This window comes from Electrona antarctica (genome assembly GCF_951216825.1).
Source record: "Electrona antarctica genome assembly, chromosome: 12".
NCBI lineage: Eukaryota > Metazoa > Chordata > Actinopteri > Myctophiformes > Myctophidae > Electrona > Electrona antarctica.
The window spans coordinates 47,274,612-47,298,231 of NC_136793.1; the positions used below are offsets into that span (position 1 = coordinate 47,274,612).

General features: G+C 43.3%; 1 protein-coding gene across 2 annotated transcripts in view; it reads right to left on the reverse strand.

The window, feature by feature from the left end:
- The window catches only part of ccdc180 (coiled-coil domain containing 180), a 33,721-nt gene extending 14,418 nt beyond the window's left edge, over nucleotides 1-19,303 (reverse strand). For both annotated transcript variants that reach the window (XM_079516483.1, XM_079516484.1), the window contains exons 1-18: nucleotides 19,185-19,303; nucleotides 16,627-16,751; nucleotides 15,675-15,760; nucleotides 14,506-14,615; nucleotides 13,740-13,868; nucleotides 13,204-13,314; nucleotides 12,017-12,112; nucleotides 9,787-9,950; nucleotides 6,307-6,426; nucleotides 3,725-3,804; nucleotides 3,414-3,502; nucleotides 3,174-3,293; nucleotides 2,368-2,541; nucleotides 1,508-1,623; nucleotides 979-1,105; nucleotides 430-472; nucleotides 226-329; nucleotides 1-66 (exon numbers count right to left, since the gene is read on the reverse strand). The exon at nucleotides 1-66 is cut by the window's left edge and continues 116 nt beyond it. In XM_079516483.1, coding sequence (XP_079372609.1) covers nucleotides 1-66; nucleotides 226-329; nucleotides 430-472; nucleotides 979-1,105; nucleotides 1,508-1,623; nucleotides 2,368-2,541; nucleotides 3,174-3,293; nucleotides 3,414-3,502; nucleotides 3,725-3,804; nucleotides 6,307-6,426; nucleotides 9,787-9,950; nucleotides 12,017-12,112; nucleotides 13,204-13,314; nucleotides 13,740-13,868; nucleotides 14,506-14,615; nucleotides 15,675-15,760; nucleotides 16,627-16,751; nucleotides 19,185-19,244 — 1,920 coding nt within the window. In that variant the 5' untranslated portion in view covers nucleotides 19,245-19,303. The remainder of the gene's footprint in view (nucleotides 67-225; nucleotides 330-429; nucleotides 473-978; nucleotides 1,106-1,507; nucleotides 1,624-2,367; nucleotides 2,542-3,173; nucleotides 3,294-3,413; nucleotides 3,503-3,724; nucleotides 3,805-6,306; nucleotides 6,427-9,786; nucleotides 9,951-12,016; nucleotides 12,113-13,203; nucleotides 13,315-13,739; nucleotides 13,869-14,505; nucleotides 14,616-15,674; nucleotides 15,761-16,626; nucleotides 16,752-19,184) is intronic.
- Between the last annotated feature and the right edge of the window lie 4,317 nt (nucleotides 19,304-23,620).

Sequence of the window (23,620 nt, forward strand, 5' to 3'; positions counted from 1 at the left end):
ACCCCCGCTTGAGGTGAAGGTGACCGTGTTCACGGAGTCCTGGAGTTCAGCTAGATGGCACGGAGCCTATGCGCACGCACAGCCGCACACACAGCCACACACACACACACACACACACACACACACACACACACACACACACACACACACACACAGTGCAGTACATTACAGTAAGTGATGCATTGAGGTCGTTCTGTCAATCTGCCGTTTGATCTGTTTGTTTACCTCAGGGAGGAGCCAATCAGGGGAGAGCTTGGCAGGGTTTGGCGAGGCGATTGGATGTTTCTCTGTCGGTTGTGTCTTAATGATCCCAGACTGACCAATCATGTCTGAGGATACAGAAAAGACTGAATTACAGACAGACAGACAGACAGACAGACAGACAGACAGACAGACAGACAGACAGAAAGACAGACAGACCAAACTAACCGGTGTTGATGGAAGGATACAGGGCGTGCAGCTCATCTGAACTCTGAGGAGGTTGAGGAGCGAGACAGACAGGTGTAAATTAGATAATGTATTAGGTGTTGAGCGAGACAGACAGGTGTAAATTAGATAATGTATTAGGTGTTGAGTGAGACAGGCGTTCAGATAGACAGGTGCTGTTAATGTTGTATAGGTCAGGGTGTCTTCAACGTTTCTCCTTCCTTAGCTTAGTGAGAGATGAAGCAGCTACAGCTACTGAAAATAAGTTTGTGCTCACAGCTCACAAACCGCTGTGAGCTTGTAGACTATTAGACGGTTATTTTCGGCTAATGTTCCCCACAGAATAGAGATGCTAGGGTTCAAGTGGTTAATGTAAAAAGATTATAAGCTCCCCCTTTAACTCTCTCTGAGGACCCCCTGTTGAGCCTATTCATCTCCGAGGTCAAAGGTCAGCGCTCTGCATTGCCATTACTACCTCTGTGTGTGTGTGTGTGTGTGTGTGTGTGTGTGTGCGTGTGCGTGTGCGTGCGTGCGTGCGGCTGCTATAGCTACCAGTGTGTGTGTGTTGTTGAGGTTGTAGTATTGGCTGAAGGCAGTGCTGTAGGTGTGAAGTTGCTCCAGAACGGTAACAGGGTAACGGTCGACCACCTCACCGAGTTCACTGAACCATCGACTGTAACTACACACACGCACACGCACACACACACACACACACACACACACACACACACAGTGACACGAGTGTAATGACGTTGACGTCCTCGGTATGTTTCTTACATTACTCTTCTTCACGTACAGTTGGGTGCCACCGATATTGTCCCTTATCATTTGACCCATTTAGGCCTGACCTCAAAATTTAAAAAAATCCTTCTAAATCCTCCAGTTTTCTGAAATAAATATTTTCACGATTTTTCAAAAATAGCAGACCTACAAGCTCGTAGAGCTTGTAGATCTGCTCAATAGCTAAATTATAACATAATGTTTAAAACACCAAAAGGGGTTCCCGCCCAGAAGTGGTTAACTGTCCTTTTGCGCAGATCACGCAAACCTCAGCAAAAAGAAAAGGACAATATCGATGTACCTTTGTTTAATCTGATCCAGGCTGTTCAGAGATTTATCCAGGGTGTTTCTCAGGCCGTCCTCTGTGCTCTCCTGACGCAGTCGGTCCAACCACATGTCTAGTTGGGACTCCTTCTTCTGTAAAATAAAAAAATAATGAACACAAAGCACTGTGGGTAACGAAGTCTCTGGCTGGTGAGAACGGGTATCAGACTGAAACCGTTTTTAACACAGTAACAGTTATGACCTTTTGACAGCTAACACACTTAAAGCCCATTTTGGGCGGGAACCCCTTTTGGTGTTTTAAACATTATGTTATAATTTAGCTATTGAAAAATCGTGAAAATATTTATTTCAGAAAACTGGAGGAAGAACTAGTAGAACAACTAGAAGAACTAGTTAGTGCGGTTGCCCGAAAGGGCAACACACTATGGTACTTGGGTGACGAATATAATAAAGTGAAGTAATGAAAGCGGTTCCAATTCTTTTTTTAGAAGAATGAGGAAGGCCTGTTACATCATAAAAAGGTTTGAGCAACAATGGCGGAGGAGAACCCTCAGAACTGTAGGTTATGTGGAGTTTCTGTGTGAAGTTTACATGTTCTCCCCGCGTCGCCTAGGGAAGGTATACCCTCACAAAAAACATGCAGTAATCATGGTCTCTATACTGCCTCACCCTGGCCAGCCAGGGCACCTGATGGAGGGTAAAGGAACTGGTTGGAACAACGTGTTCCTTCCAACCGGGGTAACTCCCCCCTTTCAGGTGAAAAGAGCATGCTCCATTGCTCCATTGCTCTCCCCGGGTTGGCAGAGGGAGCATTGATGTATGAGGGAAAAAAATAACTGTACGTTATAATTTCATCTGTACTTGGCGTCAGCTGACCTGTACTTCCTGTTGCTGTGTTTGTCGCAGTGTGTCCAGGAGTTGCTGTAGCTCGTGATCTGTTGTCTCTGTTGCCTGGCAATGTGTCTCCCATAGCAACGCCACACCGCCAATCACAGCACACACACTCCTGCTTAGAGAGCGGCCGTGCTCTGCCAGGGCCTCGAACTCACGCTGTACAACAAACATGCATGATAGAGAGAGACGGACAGAATTTGGTCGGGATTTATTGAGAGGATAGCCAGTTAGCCACCTTGAGATGCAGCATCTCATTTTAGAGGAGTTCACATATACTGTAAGTAAAACATTACATACAATACGAATGCACAATTTGTATACAATTACCCATAGGTAAAACATTACATACAATACAAATACGCAATACACACATGTACAGGTACAGTTACCTTGCTCACCATCTCCCATCTCCCACACCCCTAGCCCTCAACTCATTTTTAACAAAAGATAATGGAGAAAACAGTACTATCAAAGTTAGACAAAAAAGTAAATACAAGCAGTATTAAAAAGCATGAACAGGTTGTTTCGAGATGTGAATACAGGAAAGTCCTGAAGCAGCCAAGAGAGGTAATAGATATGAGTGACAGAAATCTAGCAGACATGTTAATAAGACATAATTGTAGACAGACAGATGAACAAATAGAGAGAAAGAGAGAGGCAGTCAGTCAGTCAGTCAGTCAGTCAGTCAGTCAGTCAGTCAGTCAGTCAGACAGACAGACAGACAGACAGACAGACAGACAGACAGACAGACAGACAGACAGACAGACAGACAGACAGTTTTGACTGACATCTAAGGTGGCCAATCGCTGCTCAGCCTGGCTCTGGTGCTGTCCAATGAGAGACAGGAGGTGGGAGGAAACAAAGTCTTGGACCTCTTCCTCTGACAGACCCAGCGCATTCAGCGCCACCTGCAGGACAACACCGTACAGCACATCAAACACACCCCAATGGCAACATTATCAATGTGTAGTGTTGTGTAGTGTAGTAGTGAGGTTACAGTATGTGTTCAGTTGTGTTATGTTGTGTACCTGGCTGTGTTCCATTTCAGTCAAATAGCTCTGCCACATCTCTTCATAGTAAAAAGTCAGCTGTTGTAAATACTTCACATTAACACTGTCTACAGACGCACGCACGCACGCACGCATGCACGCCCCACACACACACACACACACACACACACACACACACACACACACACACACACACACACACACACACACACACACACACACACACACACACACACACACACACACACGGTAAGGTTTACAAAACAATTCAGGAACAAAGGAGATAATACTGTAGGTATATAGAGAATGGGACAGATGATGCGTTTTACCAATCTTCTGATTGACAGCTGTCAGCTGGTCAAACCAATCGGCTACCAGGGATGTGGAGCAGGTTGGTGGGGTCAGGGAGCTACAGGTGACATCAATCAAGCAATCCTTTTCACTGCATGTGTACACTATGCTATGAGCTTGTAGATACGCTATTTTTTAAATTTGTGCAAATCTTTGTGTGTGTGTGTGTGTGCGTGCGTGCGTGCGTGCGTGCGTGCGTGCGTGCGTGCGTGCGTGCGTGCGTGCGTGTGTGTGTAGCTGGAGTATGAATAGGAGTATGGAGTATGAAACTGGAGTATGAATAGGAGTATGAATAGGAGTATGAATAGGAGTATGAATAGGAGTATGAATAGGAGTATGGAGTATGAATAGGAGTATGGAGTATGAATAGGAGTATGAATAGGAGTATGAATAGGAGTATGAATAGGAGTATGAATAGGAGTATGAATAGGAGTATGAATAGGAGTATGAATAGGAGTATGGAGTATGAATAGGAGTATGGAGTATGAATAGGAGTATGAATAGGAGTATGAAAAGGAGTATGAATAGGAGTATGAATAGGAGTATGAATAGGAGTATGGAGTATGAATAGGAGTATGAATAGGAGTATGAATAGGAGTATGAATAGGAGTATGAATAGGAGTATGAATAGGAGTATGAATAGGAGTATGGAGTATGAATAGGAGTATGAATAGGAGTATGAATAGGAGTATGAATAGGAGTATGAATAGGAGTATGGAGTATGAATAGGAGTATGGAGTATGAATAGGAGTATGGAGTATGAATAGGAGTATGAATAGGAGTATGAATAGGAGTATGGAGTATGAATAGGAGTATGGAGTATGAATAGGAGTATGGAGTATGAATAGGAGTATGGAGTATGAATAGGAGTATGAATAGGAGTATGAATAGGAGTATGGAGTATGAATAGGAGTATGGAGTATGAATAGGAGTATGGAGTATGAATAGGAGTATGAATAGGAGTATGAAAAGGAGTATGAATAGGAGTATGAATAGGAGTATGAATAGGAGTATGGAGTATGAATAGGAGTATGAATAGGAGTATGAATAGGAGTATGAATAGGAGTATGAATAGGAGTATGAATAGGAGTATGGAGTATGAATAGGAGTATGAATAGGAGTATGAATAGGAGTATGAATAGGAGTATGAATAGGAGTATGAATAGGAGTATGGAGTATGAATAGGAGTATGGAGTATGAATAGGAGTATGAATAGGAGTATGAATAGGAGTATGGAGTATGAATAGGAGTATGGAGTATGAATAGGAGTATGAATAGGAGTATGAATAGGAGTATGAATAGGAGTATGAATAGGAGTATGGAGTATGAATAGGAGTATGAATAGGAGTATGAATAGGAGTATGAATAGGAGTATGAATAGGAGTATGAATAGGAGTATGGAGTATGAATAGGAGTATGAATAGGAGTATGAATAGGAGTATGAATAGGAGTATGAAAAGGAGTATGAATAGGAGTATGAATAGGAGTATGAATAGGAGTATGGAGTATGAATAGGAGTATGAATAGGAGTATGAATAGGAGTATGAATAGGAGTATGGAGTATGAATAGGAGTATGGAGTATGAATAGGAGTATGAATAGGAGTATGAATAGGAGTATGAATAGGAGTATGGAGTATGAATAGGAGTATGAATAGGAGTATGAATAGGAGTATGAATAGGAGTATGGAGTATGAATAGGAGTATGAATAGGAGTATGAATAGGAGTATGAATAGGAGTATGGAGTATGAATAGGAGTATGGAGTATGAATAGGAGTATGAATAGGAGTATGAATAGGAGTATGAATAGGAGTATGAATAGGAGTATGGAGTATGAATAGGAGTATGAATAGGAGTATGAATAGGAGTATGAATAGGAGTATGAATAGGAGTATGAATAGGAGTATGGAGTATGAATAGGAGTATGGAGTATGAATAGGAGTATGAATAGGAGTATGAATAGGAGTATGAATAGGAGTATGGAGTATGAATAGGAGTATGGAGTATGAATAGGAGTATGAATAGGAGTATGAATAGGAGTATGAATAGGAGTATGAATAGGAGTATGGAGTATGAATAGGAGTATGGAGTATGAATAGGAGTATGAATAGGAGTATGAATAGGAGTATGAATAGGCCTTCAGTCAGTGGCAGCATATGGTGTAAGTAACAGTCTAGTTCTAGTACTAGGGTTGTCCCGATCGGATCGGGTGATCGGAAATCGGTGCCGATCACGTCATTTTCAACTGATCGGAATCAGATCGGGAGCCAAAAAACGTGATCGGGACATCCCTTTTATAAATCCATATCACGATATTAGACTGGTTATTGTCTGTGAGTTGGGATATTGTACTATTGTGATATGGCATAAACGTGTTCTATACATATAAATATCGGATCGGGAGAAATCGGTATCGGCAAAATCAAATGGTTGGAATCGGATCGGGGGAAAAACAAAACGTGATCGGGACATCCCTACTGAAACATAACTGCAGTATTATTTAGTAACAGCGTAGCACTAGTAACAGTGTAATATGATATAGTGACAGCAGTATGAGTTACCAGAGGTCTTGTATGACGTGACAGCGTTGTTCCAGAAGGTTGTGTTGAGCTGTTCTCGTCTCCTCAATCCTCTGCTGCGTCACACCGGGTTTCTGTGTGGCATCACTACTGGTCTGATCCCTATAAATATACACATCACTACTGGTCTGATCCCTATAAATATACACATCACTACTGGTCTGATCCCTATAAATATACACATCACTACTGGTCTGATCCCTATAAATATACACATCACTACTGGTCTGATCCCTATAAATATACACATCACTACTGGTCTGATTCCTATAAATATACACATCACTACTGGTCTGATCCCTATAAATATACACATCACTACTGGTCTGATCCCTATAAATATACACATCACTACTGGTCTGATCCCTATAAATATACACATCACTACTGGTCTGATCCCTATAAATATACACATCACTACTGGTCTGATCCCTATAAATATACACATTACACTACTGGTCTGATCCCTATAAATATACACATCACTACTGGTCTGATCCCTATACATATACACATCACTACTGGTCTGATCCCTATAAATATACACATCACTACTGGTCTGATCCCTATAAATATACACATTACACTACTGGTCTGATCCCTATAAATATACACATCACTACTGGTCTGATCCCTATAAATATACACATCACTACTGGTCTGATCCCTATAAATATACACATTACACTACTGGTCTGATCCCTATAAATATACACATCACTACTGGTCTGATCCCTATAAATATACACATCACTACTGGTCTGATCCCTATAAATATACACATCACTACTGGTCTGATCCCTATAAATATACACATCACTACTGGTCTGATCCCTATAAATATACACATCACTACTGGTCTGATTCCTATAAATATACACATCACTACTGGTCTGATCCCTATAAATATACACATCACTACTGGTCTGATCCCTATAAATATACACATCACTACTGGTCTGATCCCTATAAATATACACATCACTACTGGTCTGATCCCTATAAATATACACATTACACTACTGGTCTGATCCCTATAAATATACACATCACTACTGGTCTGATCCCTATACATATACACATCACTACTGGTCTGATCCCTATAAATATACACATCACTACTGGTCTGATCCCTATAAATATACACATTACACTACTGGTCTGATCCCTATAAATATACACATCACTACTGGTCTGATCCCTATAAATATACACATTACTACTGGTCTGATCCCTATAAATATACACATCACTACTGGTCTGATCCACATCACTACTGGTCTGATCCCTATACATATACACATCACTACTGGTCTGATCCCTATACATATACACATCACTACTGGTCTGATCCCTATACATATACACATCACTACTGGTCTGATCCCTATAAATATACACATCACTACTGGTCTGATTCCTATAAATATACACATCAATACTGGTCTGATCCCTATAAATATACACATCACTACTGGTCTGATCCCTATAAATATACACATTACTACTGGTCTGATCCCTATAAATATACACATCACTACTGGTCTGATCCACATCACTACTGGTCTGATCCCTATAAATATACACATCACTACTGGTCTGATCCCTATAAATATACACATCACTACTGGTCTGATCCCTATAAATATACACATTACACTACTGGTCTGATCCCTATAAATATACACATTACTACTGGTCTGATCCACATCACTACTGGTCTGATCCCTATACATATACACATCACTACTGGTCTGATCCCTATAAATATACACATCACTACTGGTCTGCTCCCTATAAATATACACATCACTACTGGTCTGATCCCTATAAATATACACATCACTACTGGTCTGATTCCTATAAATATACACATCAATACTGGTCTGATCCCTATAAATATACACATCACTACTGGTCTGATCCCTATAAATATACACATCACTACTGGTCTGATCCCTATAAATATACACATTACACTACTGGTCTGATCCCTATAAATATACACATCACTACTGGTCTGATCCCTATAAATATACACATCACTACTGGTCTGATCCCTATAAATATACACATCACTACTGGTCTGATCCCTATAAATATACACATTACTACTGGTCTGATCCCTATAAATATACACATCACTACTGGTCTGATCCACATCACTACTGGTCTGATCCCTATAAATATACACATCACTACTGGTCTGATCCCTATACATATACACATCACTACTGGTCTGATCCCTATAAATATACACATCACTACTGGTCTGATCCCTATAAATATACACATCACTACTGGTCTGATCCCTATAAATATACACATCACTACTGGTCTGATCCCTATAAATATACACATTACACTACTGGTCTGATCCCTATAAATATACACATCACTACTGGTCTGATCCCTATAAATATACACATCACTACTGGTCTGATCCCTATAAATATACACATCACTACTGGTCTGATCCCTATAAATATACACATTACTACTGGTCTGATCCCTATAAATATACACATCACTACTGGTCTGATCCACATCACTACTGGTCTGATCCCTATAAATATACACATCACTACTGGTCTGATCCCTATAAATATACACATTACTACTGGTCTGATCCCTATAAATATACACATAACTACTGGTCTGATCCCTATAAATATACACATCACTACTGGTCTGATCCCTATAAATATACACATGACTACTGGTCTGATCCCTATACATATACACATCACTACTGGTCTGATCCCTATAAATATAATAATAATAATAAAACTTTATTAATGAAGAGAGAAAACAAATAAAAAATAAAAAATAAAAGCAAGGCATAAACATTAAAAACAAGAGCAGTAATGCAATACAGTGAGGATATGAATAACAAAATAAATTAAAAGCAAGGGTGTAGAAGTGGGTCTTGAGCTGTGCTTTAAAAGTGTCTACAGAGGCTGTGTCTACATCACTACTGGTCTGATCCCTATAAATATACACATCACTGGTCTGATCCCTATAAATATACACATTACAACCAGGGATGCTGCCCAACATCACTACTGGTCTGATCCCTATAAATATACACATTACAACTAGGGATGCTGCCCAACATCACTACTGGTCTGATCCCTATAAATATACACATCACTACTGGTCTGATCCCTATAAATATACACATTACAACTATGCTGCCCAACATCACTACTGGTCTGATCCCTATAAATATACACATTACAACTAGGGATGCTGCCCAACATCACTACTGGTCTGATCCCTATAAATATACACATTACAACTAGGGATGCTGCCCAACATCAGACCTAGATCGGATCAGACTGCAGCGAAAATGACCGATCAAACGCTTCGATCCAAGCAATGGACCACTGGTGGTCCACGGACCACTGGTTGAAAACCACTGAATTATGACAACCCTAGAGGAAGTCGAGAGGGTCGCACCTGAAGCTGGTGATGATGTCATCGACTTGGCTCCTCCTCCAGGAGACGATAAGCTCCTCCCAGTGGAAACGCAGCGCTGACTCCTGCTGTAGCTCCGCCTCCAGGAGGTGCAGCAGGAGGCGAGACACGCTGCGGCGGTTAGCCAACAACGCCTGGGTTATCATCTGGTACACAGACAGACAGACAGGTTTATCATCTGGTACACAGACAGACAGGTTTATCATCTGGTACACAGACAGACAGACAGGTTTATCATCTGGTACACAGACAGACAGACAGGTTTATCATCTGGTACACAGACAGGTTTATCATCTGGTACACAGCCAGACAGACAGGTTTATCACCTGGTACACAGACAGACAGGTTTATCATCTGGTACACAGACAGACAGGTTTATCATCTGGTACACAGACAGACAGACAGGTTTATCATCTGGTACACAGACAGACAGACAGGTTTATCATCTGGTACACAGACAGACAGACAGGTTTATCATCTGGTACACAGACAGACAGGTTTATCATCTGGTACACAGACAGACAGACAGGTTTATCATCTGGTACACATACAGACAGACAGGTTTATCATCTGGTACACATACAGACAGACAGGTTTATCATCTGGTACACAGACAGACAGGTTTATCATCTGGTACACAGACAGACAGACAGGTTTATCATCTGGTACACAGACAGACAGACAGGTTTATCATCTGGTACACAGACAGACAGACAGGTTTATCATCTGGTACACAGACAGACAGACAGGTTTATCATCTGGTACACAGACAGACAGGTAGGTACACGGACAGGTTTATCATCTGGTACACAGACAGACAGACAGGTTTATCATCTGGTACACAGACAGACAGACAGGTTTATCATCTGGTACACAGACAGACAGACAGACAGACAGACAGACAGACAGACAGACAGACAGACAGACAGACAGACAGACAGACAGACAGACAGACAGACAGACAGACAGACAGACAGACAGACAGACAGACAGGTTTATAATCTGGTACACATACAGACAGACAGGTTTATCATCTGGTACACATACAGACAGACAGGTTTATCATCTGGTACACATACAGACAGACAGGTTTATCATCTGGTACACAGACAGACAGACAGGTTTATAATGAATAATGAATAATGATGTGGTGTCACAGCAGCAACAGCAGTAAGAAGAAATAAACCAAGATAAATAAGAGTAAAATAATATAATGAATGAATGTGCTTAAATTCTGGTACTAGATCTGCCCTGGGTCTCTGAACCAATGGTCTACTATACTGTATACAGTATACAGCTTAGCAACAATGGATTTTGTTCGGAGTACATCGTCTCTGCACGAGAGAGACCAGATGGGAGCAGGAACTCACTGCTGCCACCAGCTGGCGGAGTCAGGTTAATGAATAGATCTACAATCTTATTTTAACAAATAGAATTATATTTTATTATCATTATATTTTAGTATGCTAACACAATATAACTATAGTGGAGGTCTCCCTAGTCCATACTCTTACATTGAGACACTCTCTATAATCTTTATCCCACGATTTTGCAACCCAGTTTTTTCACCCAGTGCCAATTATCTAATGTAATCCTGGGCGCTACACTTCCTCTGCCAACCTGGGGGGGCAGCGGACTGACCTCATGCCTCCTTCTATGCATGAGGAGTCCAAGCTGCTTCTTTTCACCTGACAGGGGGGAAATTCCCTGGCCAGACGTAGCGCGTGGAAGGAACACATTCGCGCCCCGGCTGGCCAGGGGGAGGTAGTTTTAGAGACCAGGATTACTGCATGTTTTTGTGAGGGTACCTACCCTAGGGGACACGGGGAGAACATGCAAACTCCACACAGAAAGGCCCTTTCGCCAACCCCACCTAGGGTATGGGCACTGATGACGCGGAGGAGGGAACACGCCCCCAGCGCCCACAGCATCCCCAGCGGGAATCGAACCCAGGACCTTCTAGCTGTGAGGCGACAGCACTACCAACTGTGCCACCGTTACATTGAGACACTTTAAGACCCCGGTGGAGTCGGCTTGACAATGTCAATAAAGCTATTTGAAGAAGATCTTATTGTTGTAGTTCGGACATCATTGCAATAAACTCTGAGTTGAAAGAGACATAACTCTTACAGATTGTAGCTTTAACAGGCATCTGTCAAAGTGTCTCAAAAGAGACAGACAAGAGATGTCAGTGTCAGGGGTCACTCATCACCATAGCTTCAGTGTCCAGTAGTCTGTGGAGGTCAGAGGGCAACAGGAAGCTGATCTTCTCCAGCAGTCTGCTGTACTTCCTCAGCACAAGACTTATCTATGGCACACATGCGTGCGCGCACACACACACACACACACACACACACACACACACACACACACACACACACACACACACACACACACACACACACACACACACACACACACACACACACACACACACACACACACACACACACACACACAGTATAATTGCATTGACTATGAAAACCGCCTTACAGTGCGATACCCGTCGGATAGTTTTTTATATCTGTGATTCTGCCCCTGTTAGGGATTGCCAGTGGGACTAATTCCCCTTGTGTACTCTCGTCACTCTTGACCCGTAGTGGTTGGTCTTCAGATTGTTTTTAGATCGAGGCCTCACCGCCTCCCCTGAATGATACACATTAGGACATAAACGTAGAGAGCAGTAGTTCTCAACCAGTGGTCCTTGAGGTGGTTCCAGGTGGTCCCCAGCTAAATGATGGGGAGTTGGTAACCAAATGGACCCTTATAGATCTTTAACTCTTGAAAGCGTAAAGTGAAACGAAATGGACTCTCACGGGTCCATTTGGTTTCCTTTAACGCTCTCAAGAGTTACATTATTGTTAAACATCTGCATTAGTTAATTTACAAGAAGTCTACACAATTAAAGAATGTAGATTCTGATTCTAATTTTGATCAACATTTACCTGTTATCTCTCCTGTTATCACAGGCATGGAATTGTCGACAAAAACCTTCCAACGACAACAAAATATTCAAAGTTTGAGAGGCTAAATCTCAACAAATGGTGGTCCGTGGCTCAAATGCCGAATAAATAACAGTGCAGCGCCCCCTGGGGACCAAGTCCAGTTGTAACACCGGTGCCTTGGTCAAGGGAAATGACAGCAGAATGTAGCTTGGATACATATATATTTAAAGATGGAGTGCCATAGTACTTTTTCTGTTTTGTATGTGTCTATGGAGTTGGCATTACTCTTATTATATAGGCCCCCGTGTGGTTATAATATTGAAATAATATGTCTTCCCAGTGTATTTTTGGTTTCTTCCTGAAAGCTGAAAGCTGAAAGAGTCAAAAGGCCCAATCGAAATATCATTTAATAAGTAGTAGAAGTAATATATTTAGTAGTAATAGTACTCCTTACATCATTAGCCCTGTCTGATTCGTATCCGGTCAGTTGTCGGTCCAGCTCTCTGATTCTCCTCTTCTTTAGGGTAGTTTCCTCACGCACCGTATCCCATAGAGAACATAGTTCCTGCACGCACGCTCACACGCACGCGCACACGCACACACACACACACACACACACACACACACACACACACACACACACACACACGGTAAAAGGTAAAAAGAAGGTAAACTAAATCACACCCGTGTGAATGTGAAGTGAGGGCCGCTCTTATCATCATACGTCATCTCATTCTGGCCAATCACAATTTGCGTCCTCACTTTTGTCTTCAATGTTTGTGTTTACACAAACACTCAAATAGGAGGGGCTAGCACCCCTCAAAAAACAATCATTAGCAACCATCCCAACCCCAGCCCATCCCAACCCCTCCACAAGCAGCTGATCCCATTCACCAGCGGCTGTTCTAGTTGTGAGGTCCAGTAGAAGGTACCTGCAGTGTGAAGTGTTGTAGGTGTTCTAGTTGTGAGGTCCAGTAAAAGGTACAGTACCTGCAGTGTGAAGTGTTGTAGGTGTTCAGTGTTGTCCATTCCGTCCATCAGGTTGTCCAGTCTCTGCTGCCGTTCTGACAGATAAGACAATAACTGTCCACAGGCCTGCCTGTACCTGACCTCATAGTCCTAGACAACACACACATGCACAAACACACACACAATGCTGGTCATTGATTGTCAATGGTTTGGAACTAAGGTAGCCTGGAAACCAGACAAATCTGCAGGAGAACAAAAAAACCCTGGGGAGTTTGTTCTGGCATTCCTTTTGAATTACGTTTTGCTCACCCAAGAGTTGTGGGTGACCAATCAGAGACTTTTTTTTGCTGTGACCTTTTTGTAACAGCCCCTTGGAAATAAATCTTCCACACCAAAGACTATCTACGCAGTGATAGTTTTTACATTTTATTTATTCATAATTTTTATCCCACTATTTTGCAACCCAATTTTTCACCCAGTGTCAATTATCTAATCAATGTAATCCTGGGCGCTACACTTCCTCTTCACGTTTGATACGTTTTTCTTAGCAGCCACCACAATCGCAGCTGCCCAATAAGTTGACTACTCCGACCTGCTTACAGACACCTCTGTAGTTCCTCTTTGACGTGCAGAGGAAACCAACCGCATTGCGAGTCTTTAAAGAGAAGGGCACTAGGTCGGGTTTGAGTTTAATGGCAAAGGCTTGTTGGATGACCCATAAACTAAAGCTTTGAGTAGTCATTTGTTATACTTATGGCAATTGTATGGGGTGCAGGTTATATCCTACCTGACTAACAACCGACAGGTCTTTGTATAGCTGTCCCACAGCCTGTGTGTGATCACTCTCTCTCTTCTCTCTCAGACGCTCGATGATGTCAGAGGATGGCCTGTCAATCACTGAAAAAGGGGGAAGAGATAAGGAAGCTGTGCATGATCATTACATTATCCAAATAAGGGATTCTGGATTCCAACCCCATTTCAGCATTGGGTAACAAATGTTAAAAGATTGACACCTAATGTTTTACATTTGAATCCACGGTTATTCCAATTATTTATCTGTAAGTCAGTGAGTCACCAATCTGGGAACCCATCGGCAAAAAAAGGGACATTTTAGTTTGCCTCTGCAGGTTCCGCCCGCCTTCACTTGTAGAGACCGGATGTCGTCCGTTTCGCTCTCCTTTAGCGCTCCACTTCCAGTGGTGCGTCTTTTGTTTACATTCATTCATAAACTACATGTCGTAACAGTAGTTGTTAATGTTGACAAAGGGGCGCATACGTTAGTCCGACATACCAATAGTGCGACATACGTGGCCGGTTAAGACTCACCCGTGGCTCCGACATGCGTTGTCTTATTGTTATATTGTGAAGAGGAGACGTGGAAGCCTGACATAACACTCCCTGCCTCCCACACCCATTTTATGTACCTTGAGAGCTCATGCTGGAAAACCAGACATTTAAGGTTGGCTGTGACTTTCAGTACGAGCTCTCGTCACAGCCCGACATTGACAAGTGCTAAATACTGTACAGTGTACAACAAAATAATTGTCCGTGATTTTCTCCTGGCAGCCATAAGGTTATTACACACTGGCGAATTAGCGACGCGATTTATTCGTGCGAATAATTCGCCTTTTTTTTAAACCAATTGAAGTCAATGCAAGCTTCCACATCAGTGGCGAATGTGCGAATGTGCGAAAATGCGACCGTTTTCGCTCTTTATTTGTTCGCTCCGGTGTTCGCTCCGGTGTCGAATTTTTAATTCGCGTCGCTAATTCGCCAGTGTGTAATGACCTATACTGTCTTGATTATGAAACGCTTTTGAGAAAATTACATGTGCATGACTCCCCAACTTGCTTAAATTCACTACTAAGGCGTTGAATATTTCAGGTCAGATTATTCAGGTCAGATTTAAACACAGGTAACGGTAATACAGTAGGCTAGTAGTGTTACTGTACTCACCAATCTCATCAGGCAGACCTCTAACTTCAACATGGCACTGTTGTTCTGTGATGGAGTTGCACTGTACTGCTGATAACAACTGGTCCCTAGCAGAAAGACAGATAGACAGAGAGACAGATAAACTACAAAATCCAGCTATAGCTTTATATGAAGTATATGTATTTTGTGTTTGTAAATGTTTTGAGCTAGCCAGGTGTGCTAGCTTAGGTCTCTCACTGCTCATAACGTGTCGCTTCGCACCGCGTTATGAGCTTGTAGATTGGCTATTTAAGCCTATTTTCACTACTACTTAAACATGTTTTATTCATGAAATTAATGAAAATAAATCATTGTATTTGTTTTTAATTCATGAAATATTTGGGAATGTTTTTTGAAAATGTTTTGAAATAATAATTCAAAACAAAATGTCCATCCATCCATCCATCTTCAACCGCTTATCCGTAGTCGGGTCGCGGGGGCAACAGCTCCACCAGAGTGCTCCAGACTTCCCTCTCCAGAGCAACATTAGTGACTTCCTCCTGGGGGATTCCGAGACGTTCCAAGGCCAGCGAGTCGATGTGTTTCCTCCAACTGCGCCTTGGTCTGCCCTGGGGTCTCCTCCCAGTGGGACGTGCGTCGAGGACCTCCCTAGGGAGGCGCCCGAGAGTCATCCTAACCAGATGCCCGAACCACCTCAGCTGACTCCTTTCCAGGCGAAGGAGCAGCGGTTCTACTCCGAGTCTCTCTCGTGTGACTGAACTTCTCATCCTATCTCTAAGGGAGATGCCAGCCACCCGTCGAAGAAAACTCATTTCGGCCGCTTGTATTCGCGACCTTATTCTTTCAGTCATGACCCACACTTCATGACCATAGGTGAGAAACAAAATGTGGGAAACAAAAAATTAAGGGACCCATCAAAATGTGTCCGATCGTGACCCACAAATGGGTCCGGACCCAGTGCTCTATACAGTACCTGCCAGTGGTGTGTGTGGGAGAGGAGGTGTCAGCGCTGGCTTCAGAGGGGAGGCTCCCAGAGTCAGGGCCCTCTGGGGCCAATCGGCCCCTGCGACTAGCTTGCAGGGTCCTGGACAGCTGCACCTGATCAGAGACACAGTGACAGACACACAGTTGATTTAGTCAACTATACAAATACATCTATGAAATTGTCGACTACCTTTTTTCACTGGTGAAAAAAAATTGTGGAAAAAAAGGAAAATAAAATGTAATAGAAATAAAATGTGAGCATCTTTCACTGTGTGATGTACAAGTGGTGGCTACATCCAACCAAAGCAGCACACCGGGTGCGGTTCAATGCAGCACACCGGGTGCGGTTCAATGCAGCACACCGGATGATTTTGAGGTGTGCCGACGGTCCCAAGGCTAGCTTCCATGTGGATCTTAGACTTCATGTCACCAGTGTCACGTCTGTGACGTCAGTCATCTACAGTATGACATATCTATGACATGATACATCTCCATATTTTATCTGCTTTTAGTTACTCTGATAAAGCGCATCTCCCAACCATAGGGAATCCGATATCCGAATCCCCCATACATAAACAGCAGATCCAAAACGACACAGGTGGTAGCTGGGGTGGTGGAGGGTGGGTGAGCAGGAGTGTTTGAGTAAGACAACAGCGGTGGACGTAGCAGCAGCAGCAGCAGTATGAGCAGCAGCAAAAGCAAGCATGGATGAGTAATGCAAACTTCCAGATTAAAGGGATCGTGACATTAAAAAAAAGTTTTTGTAATTTTCCTAAATTATTTAGGTTTTCTGAGCTCAATTGCACCCAAAAAACCTGAACCTGAACTTTTAACATTCAGTAGATTTTCTGTGGTCTGGGGTTTTCTGGCTCAAACAAGTGCTCTGATTTTCCTGCCGTTTGTGATGTCACAGCCTGCAAATCCCATATATGTCAATGGGATTTGCCAGCAGATGTCACTGTTTTCACTGTTTTGCCTGTTTTCATTGCAGCTCAAAAGGCTTCCAAACCCCAGAGAAAACCACAGAAATCCACTGAATGTTCAAAGTTCAGGTTTTTTGGGGTGTAATTGAAGTCATAAAACCTAAAATTAAAAATTAAAATTAAAATAAAGGAAAATTAATGTCATGAAACCTTTAAATAGAGCTGTCTGAGAATGAATGAATGAATGAATGAATGAATGAATTAATTAATTAATTAATTAATTAATTAATTAATGAATTTAGTGTGTGATTGGATGAGTGGATGTGAACCCACGTGGAGCTGAGGGGGCCCAATGGACGGCCGCCAACAACTGCACTGAGTTCCCTGACAGAACTTGCTCTGTGTATGTCTGTGACAAGCGCAACGCTCATTTATGCACCACTATACCATAAGCCATTGTCAGAGTACCCCTTGTAGCCGTTGTACATATGTTGTATGGTGAGGAGTCGAAGCAAGACCCCAACAAGCAAGGCAGATCAAGTCCAGTTCTACTTCCCAAGGAGTGTATTTTGTGCAAAGCTAATGCTTGGAATGGATTCAGAATCATGAAAACCCGCTAGTTTGACATGTCACATGCTACTTAAAGCAAAAGTAAAGTTTGACATTTTTGCCTGCCATAGGATGTTAATGGTAGGGTCACAAGAAACCCCTATAAAATAAATTTCAGCCGGTCAGCAAGTGGATTCATGAATGTATGTAAATAGACAATATTTTAGGCCAATAAAAAATACTATATACCAACTTTCCACCTCGGCTGCCGGACTATTACAACAGCTGAGGCAGGCAAACAGTAGGCTATAGTGCAGACAAAGACATACACAAAACAAGATCTTAGATATGGCAATCATTTTATAGGCTGCAGGAAATTAATTAATCAATCAATTAATAATTAGTGAGAAGTGGACACAGGTGAGGTAGGCAACTGCAGGGCTGATGAGGGAATTATGGAGACAGGTGAGTGACTGGGATTAAATTAACTTGAGGTGACGTGGAATTCAACGAGTAGACAGAAAGCAGTAGAGACAGGCAGAGAGAGAGACCAATTGTGACACAGCAATATGTATCGATATATCTTTACAAAAACAAACAAAACAATACAAAAATGTGCATACTATAGGCAAGGCAATGATAAGCAAGAAACAGCAATCAATCAGCACCATGGACAGCAGCTGTGCCTGTGGCTGCTATATTTTATAACTTTTCCTGTTAAGTAAGTCATCCCCCTTCCCAAAACAAAAGCTTCTATTAGCGTTGTTTTTCTAAACGGCAAATACATTTCATATAAAAAACAAATTGTCAATACGAGGTCTTTTTTGGAAATAAATAAAAAGTTCGAGCTTTGGAAAAGAACAAATAAATGTAGGATTGCTCTAGCTACTTCAACGTAGGCCTTCTGGTTGTGAAGGTTATGATGCGTTTGGCTCATGCCCATCCCGGCCTGAGCACTGCAGTAAAGTAAGTAATTACATAACACAGACAAGTATATTTTATACTGAGACCTACAACCTTATTATGCTGTATTAAGTAACTGTAAACACAAACTTCACATAGGCGGCAGGCCTACCTGGGCATCAAACATCTGTCTGTAGACTTTACCGCTGGGGACAACTCGAGTCTCCGCCATGTTTTTAAACAAACGTTGGCAACTCACTGACTTAAACAAACTCCTTCTCAGTCCGCTACGAGACAGAAACCTTACACATAATTGTCCCGCTGGCTGTTGTGGATTGTTTCCCCTGTGATTTTATACGCTAGACTAGACTAGAACTTCTGTCCTTTCACACTGTTCTGTTTGCTGGCAGCCGACTGCAGCGTCTATCAGTTGTCATGACAACACACACCACAGGGGGACTTAAAGGAGTAGAGCATCTTTAAGGAGAGTCTACTTTAGTAGAAAGACAAAATAGACCTATAGGCTACAAAATCATTGTGCCACTGCCACACAAAAACATTTAAATACTGAATATAGTAATAAACACTAAATGTAGTAAAATTCTGAATACCTAGTGTTCATAATCATGTTTGTGTGGAGATATTAATTGCCACAAATGAAGCTTAAGATTCAATTAGAAAAGGATATCAAATACTATTCAATAACCATTCAAATATAATCCCACATTGCCTGTCTCATTGTCTTACCGGTATTCGGTTATTGGTCATCACATCACACTAGGACTAGGTTAATAGTCACCACATGATCATAAAAATACAAGCAGTAGCCTAGGCCAGGGGTTCTCAACGTTTTTGGCCGGGGACCCCCGGAAATGCGTTGGCAATGTCTCGGGACCCCCGCCCCGCCCCCTCCCGACCCCCAATATAAATTGACTGCTACAATAACCTTAATAATAGAGACAATACAATACTGAAACCAGGTATAATCATTAGGGAAGGTGTATGCATGTACTATGTGTACTATGTAAACTCTTCATTTCCATTTTCCAGCCATTCAGTTGCAAAAAAAAAAAAAAAACTGTTCTCTCCCTGCATGGTTCTTTTTAGAAGCATTCTTTTTAGGGGTTGGTAGCAGGAGGTGGAAGGACTTAAATACAAAATATATACTTTTCAGGATTCCAATTTAAAAAAAGCAAAAAATAATTCAGGATTTCCATTCAAATATAGAAGAAATAGCAGATCTACAAGCTCAAAACGTTCGCACTGCGACGCGTTTTGAGCTTGTAGATTGGCTATTTTTGCTACGACAAACAGCATTATGCAATGTGGCCCTCGGGAGTGAGTGTGGAAATATAGTGGCCCTCTGGAGTGAGTGTGGAACTATAGTGGCCCTCTGGAGTGAGTGTGGAAATATAGTGGCCCTCTGGAGTGAGTGTGGAAATATAGTGGCCCTCTGGAGTGAGTGTGGAACTATAGTGGCCCTCTGGAGTGAGTGTGGAAATATAGTGGCCCTCTGGAGTGAGTGTGGAACTATAGTGGCCCTCTGGAGTGAGTGTGGAAATATAGTGGCCCTCTGGAGTGAGTGTGGAACTATAGTGGCCCTCTGGAGTGAGTGTGGAAATATAGTGGCCCTCTGGAGTGAGTGTGGAACTATAGTGGCCCTCTGGAGTGAGTGTGGAAATATAGTGGCCCTCTGGAGTGAGTGTGGAACTATAGTGGCCCTCTGGAGTGAGTGTGGAAATATAGTGGCCCTCTGGAGTGAGTGTGGAACTATAGTGGCCCTCTGGAGTGAGTGTGGAAATATAGTGGCCCTCTGGAGTGAGTGTGGAACTATAGTGGCCCTCTGGAGTGAGTGTGGAACTATAGTGGCCCTCTGGAGTGAGTGTGGAACTATAGTGGCCCTCTGGAGTGAGTGTGGAAATATAGTGGCCCTCTGGAGTGAGTGTGGAAATATAGTGGCCCTCTGGAGTGAGTGTGGAAATATAGTGGCTCTCTCCATCGTCAAAGTTGCCCACCCCTGGTTTAGAGCACTTTAAACAGAGTAAACAGCCAAGTCTATGGACATTTAAATGTTAGTTTGGAGTACGATGTTTGTTTTAAGCAGAGAGGTGCCCCTCACAACATGTCTCGTAACATAGTGGCAGTGCATTTGCAATGAAAGTGACTCTGCCATGTACAGTATATATACTATACTATGCTATACATATGTCCTATGAAGTGCTTTGACTACATACAATGCAGTTATTGTGCTGTCTACATGACATGCTATAAGTCTGTTTCAAATGCTATCTAAGTCTAAAAAGTGCTATCTAAGGGGGTAGGGTAAGTGCTATGGGCCATGATGGAGTCTGAAAAGGTGGGTTTTCAGACTACGGCTCCCAGTCTCGGCAGAGTAGTTCAGGAGGAACGGATTGTGTGGCCCTGGTTTTTCCCTAATGGGACTGATTGAGGGTAGCTACTGGGACATAAGTCGGGACTTGATCACCCCGGCTGGGTCACCCGAGTGAGGGGTATGATGTTGGGAGACCCGAAACCCCAATGACCATGGGATACATAACTGAGGATACGTCCCAGGTGATGACCTTGGGATACATCACTGAGGATACGTCCCAGGTGACCTTGGGATACATCACTGAGGATACGTCCCAGGTGATGACCTTGGGATACATCACTGAGGATACGTCCCAGGTGACCTTAGGATACATTACTGAGGATACGTCCCAGGTGATGAGTTGACCTTGGGATACATCACTGAGGATACGTCCCAGGTGACCTTGGGATACATCACTGAGGATACGTCCCAGGTGACCTTGGGATACATCACTGAGGATATGTCCCAGGTGAACCCATGCGATGTATTTTTGTTTTAGCTCATCTGAATTAATGAACACTCAGAGGACACTCAGACAAGCCCTCCATCGTCGCTTCATTCACACATCGATCGATGTGTGATCGACCATGCAAGGCACCAACCTGCACATCGATGGAGGAGGAAACTATGCAAGGCTCCAACCTGCACATCGATGGAGGAGCAAACCATGCAAGGCTCCAACCTGCACATCGATGGAGGAAACCATACAAGGCACCAACCTGCACATCGATGGAGGAAACCATGCAAGGCACCAACCTGAACATCGATGGAGGAGCAAACCATGCAAGGCTCCAACCTGCACATCGATGGTGGAAACCATGCAAGGCACCAACCTGCTCATCGATGGAGGAAACCATGCAAGGCTCCAACCTGCACATCGATGGAGGAGGAAACCATGCAAGGCTCCAACCTGCACATCGATGGTGGAGGAAACCATGCAAGGCTCCAACCTGCACATCGATGGAGGAAACCATGCAAGGCTCCAACCTGCACATCGATGGAGGAGGAAACCATGCAAGGCACCAACCTGCACATCGATGGAGGAAACCATGCAAGGCACCAACCTGCACATTGATGGAGGAGGAAACCATGCAAGGCACCAACCTGCACATCGATGGAGGAAACCATGCAAGGCTCCAACCTGCACATCGATGGAGGAAACCATGCAAGGCTCCAACCTGCACATCGATGGAGGAGGAAACCATGCAAGGCTCCAACCTGCACATCGATGGAGGAAACCATGCAAGGCACCAACCTGCACATCGATGGAGGAGGAAACCATGCAAGGCTCCAACCTGCACATCGATGGAGGAGGAAACCATGCAAGGCACCAACCTGCACATCGATGGAGGAGGAAACAATGCAAGGCGCCAACCTGCACATCGATGGAGGAGGAAACCATGCAAGCCTCCAACCTGCACATCGATGGAGGAGGAAACCATGCAAGGCACCAACCTGCACATCGATGGAGGAGGAAACAATGCAAGGCACCAACCTGCACATCGATGGAGGAGGAAACCATGCAAGGCACCAACCTGCACATCGATGGAGGAGGAAACCATGCAAGGCTCCAACCTGCACATCGATGGAGGAGGAAACCATGCAAGGCTCCAACCTGCACATCGATGGAGGAGGAAACCATGCAAGGCTCCAACCTGCACATCGATGGAGGAGGAAACCATGCAAGGCTCCAACCTGCACATCGATGGAGGAGGAAACCATGCAAGGCTCCAACCTGCACATCGATGGAGGAGGAAACCATGCAAGGCTCCAACCTGCACATCGATGGAGGAGGAAACAATGCAAGGCGCCAACCTGCACATCGATGGAGGAGGAAACCATGCAAGGCACCAACCTGCACATCGATGGAGGAGGAAACCATGCAAGGCTCCAACCTGCACATCGATGGAGGAGGAAACCATGCAAGGCTCCAACCTGCACATCGATGGAGGAAACCATGCAAGGCTCCAACCTGCACATCGATGGAGGAAACCATGCAAGGCTCCAACCTGCACATCGATGGAGGAGGAAACAATGCAAGGCTCCAACCTGCACATCGATGGAGGAGGAAACCATGCAAGGCACCAACCTGCACATCGATGGAGGAGGAAACCATGCAAGGCACCAACCTGCACATCGATGGAGGAGGAAACCATGCAAGGCACCAACCTGCACATCGATGGAGGAGGAAACAATGCAAGGCACCAACCTGCACATCGATGGAGGAGGAAACCATG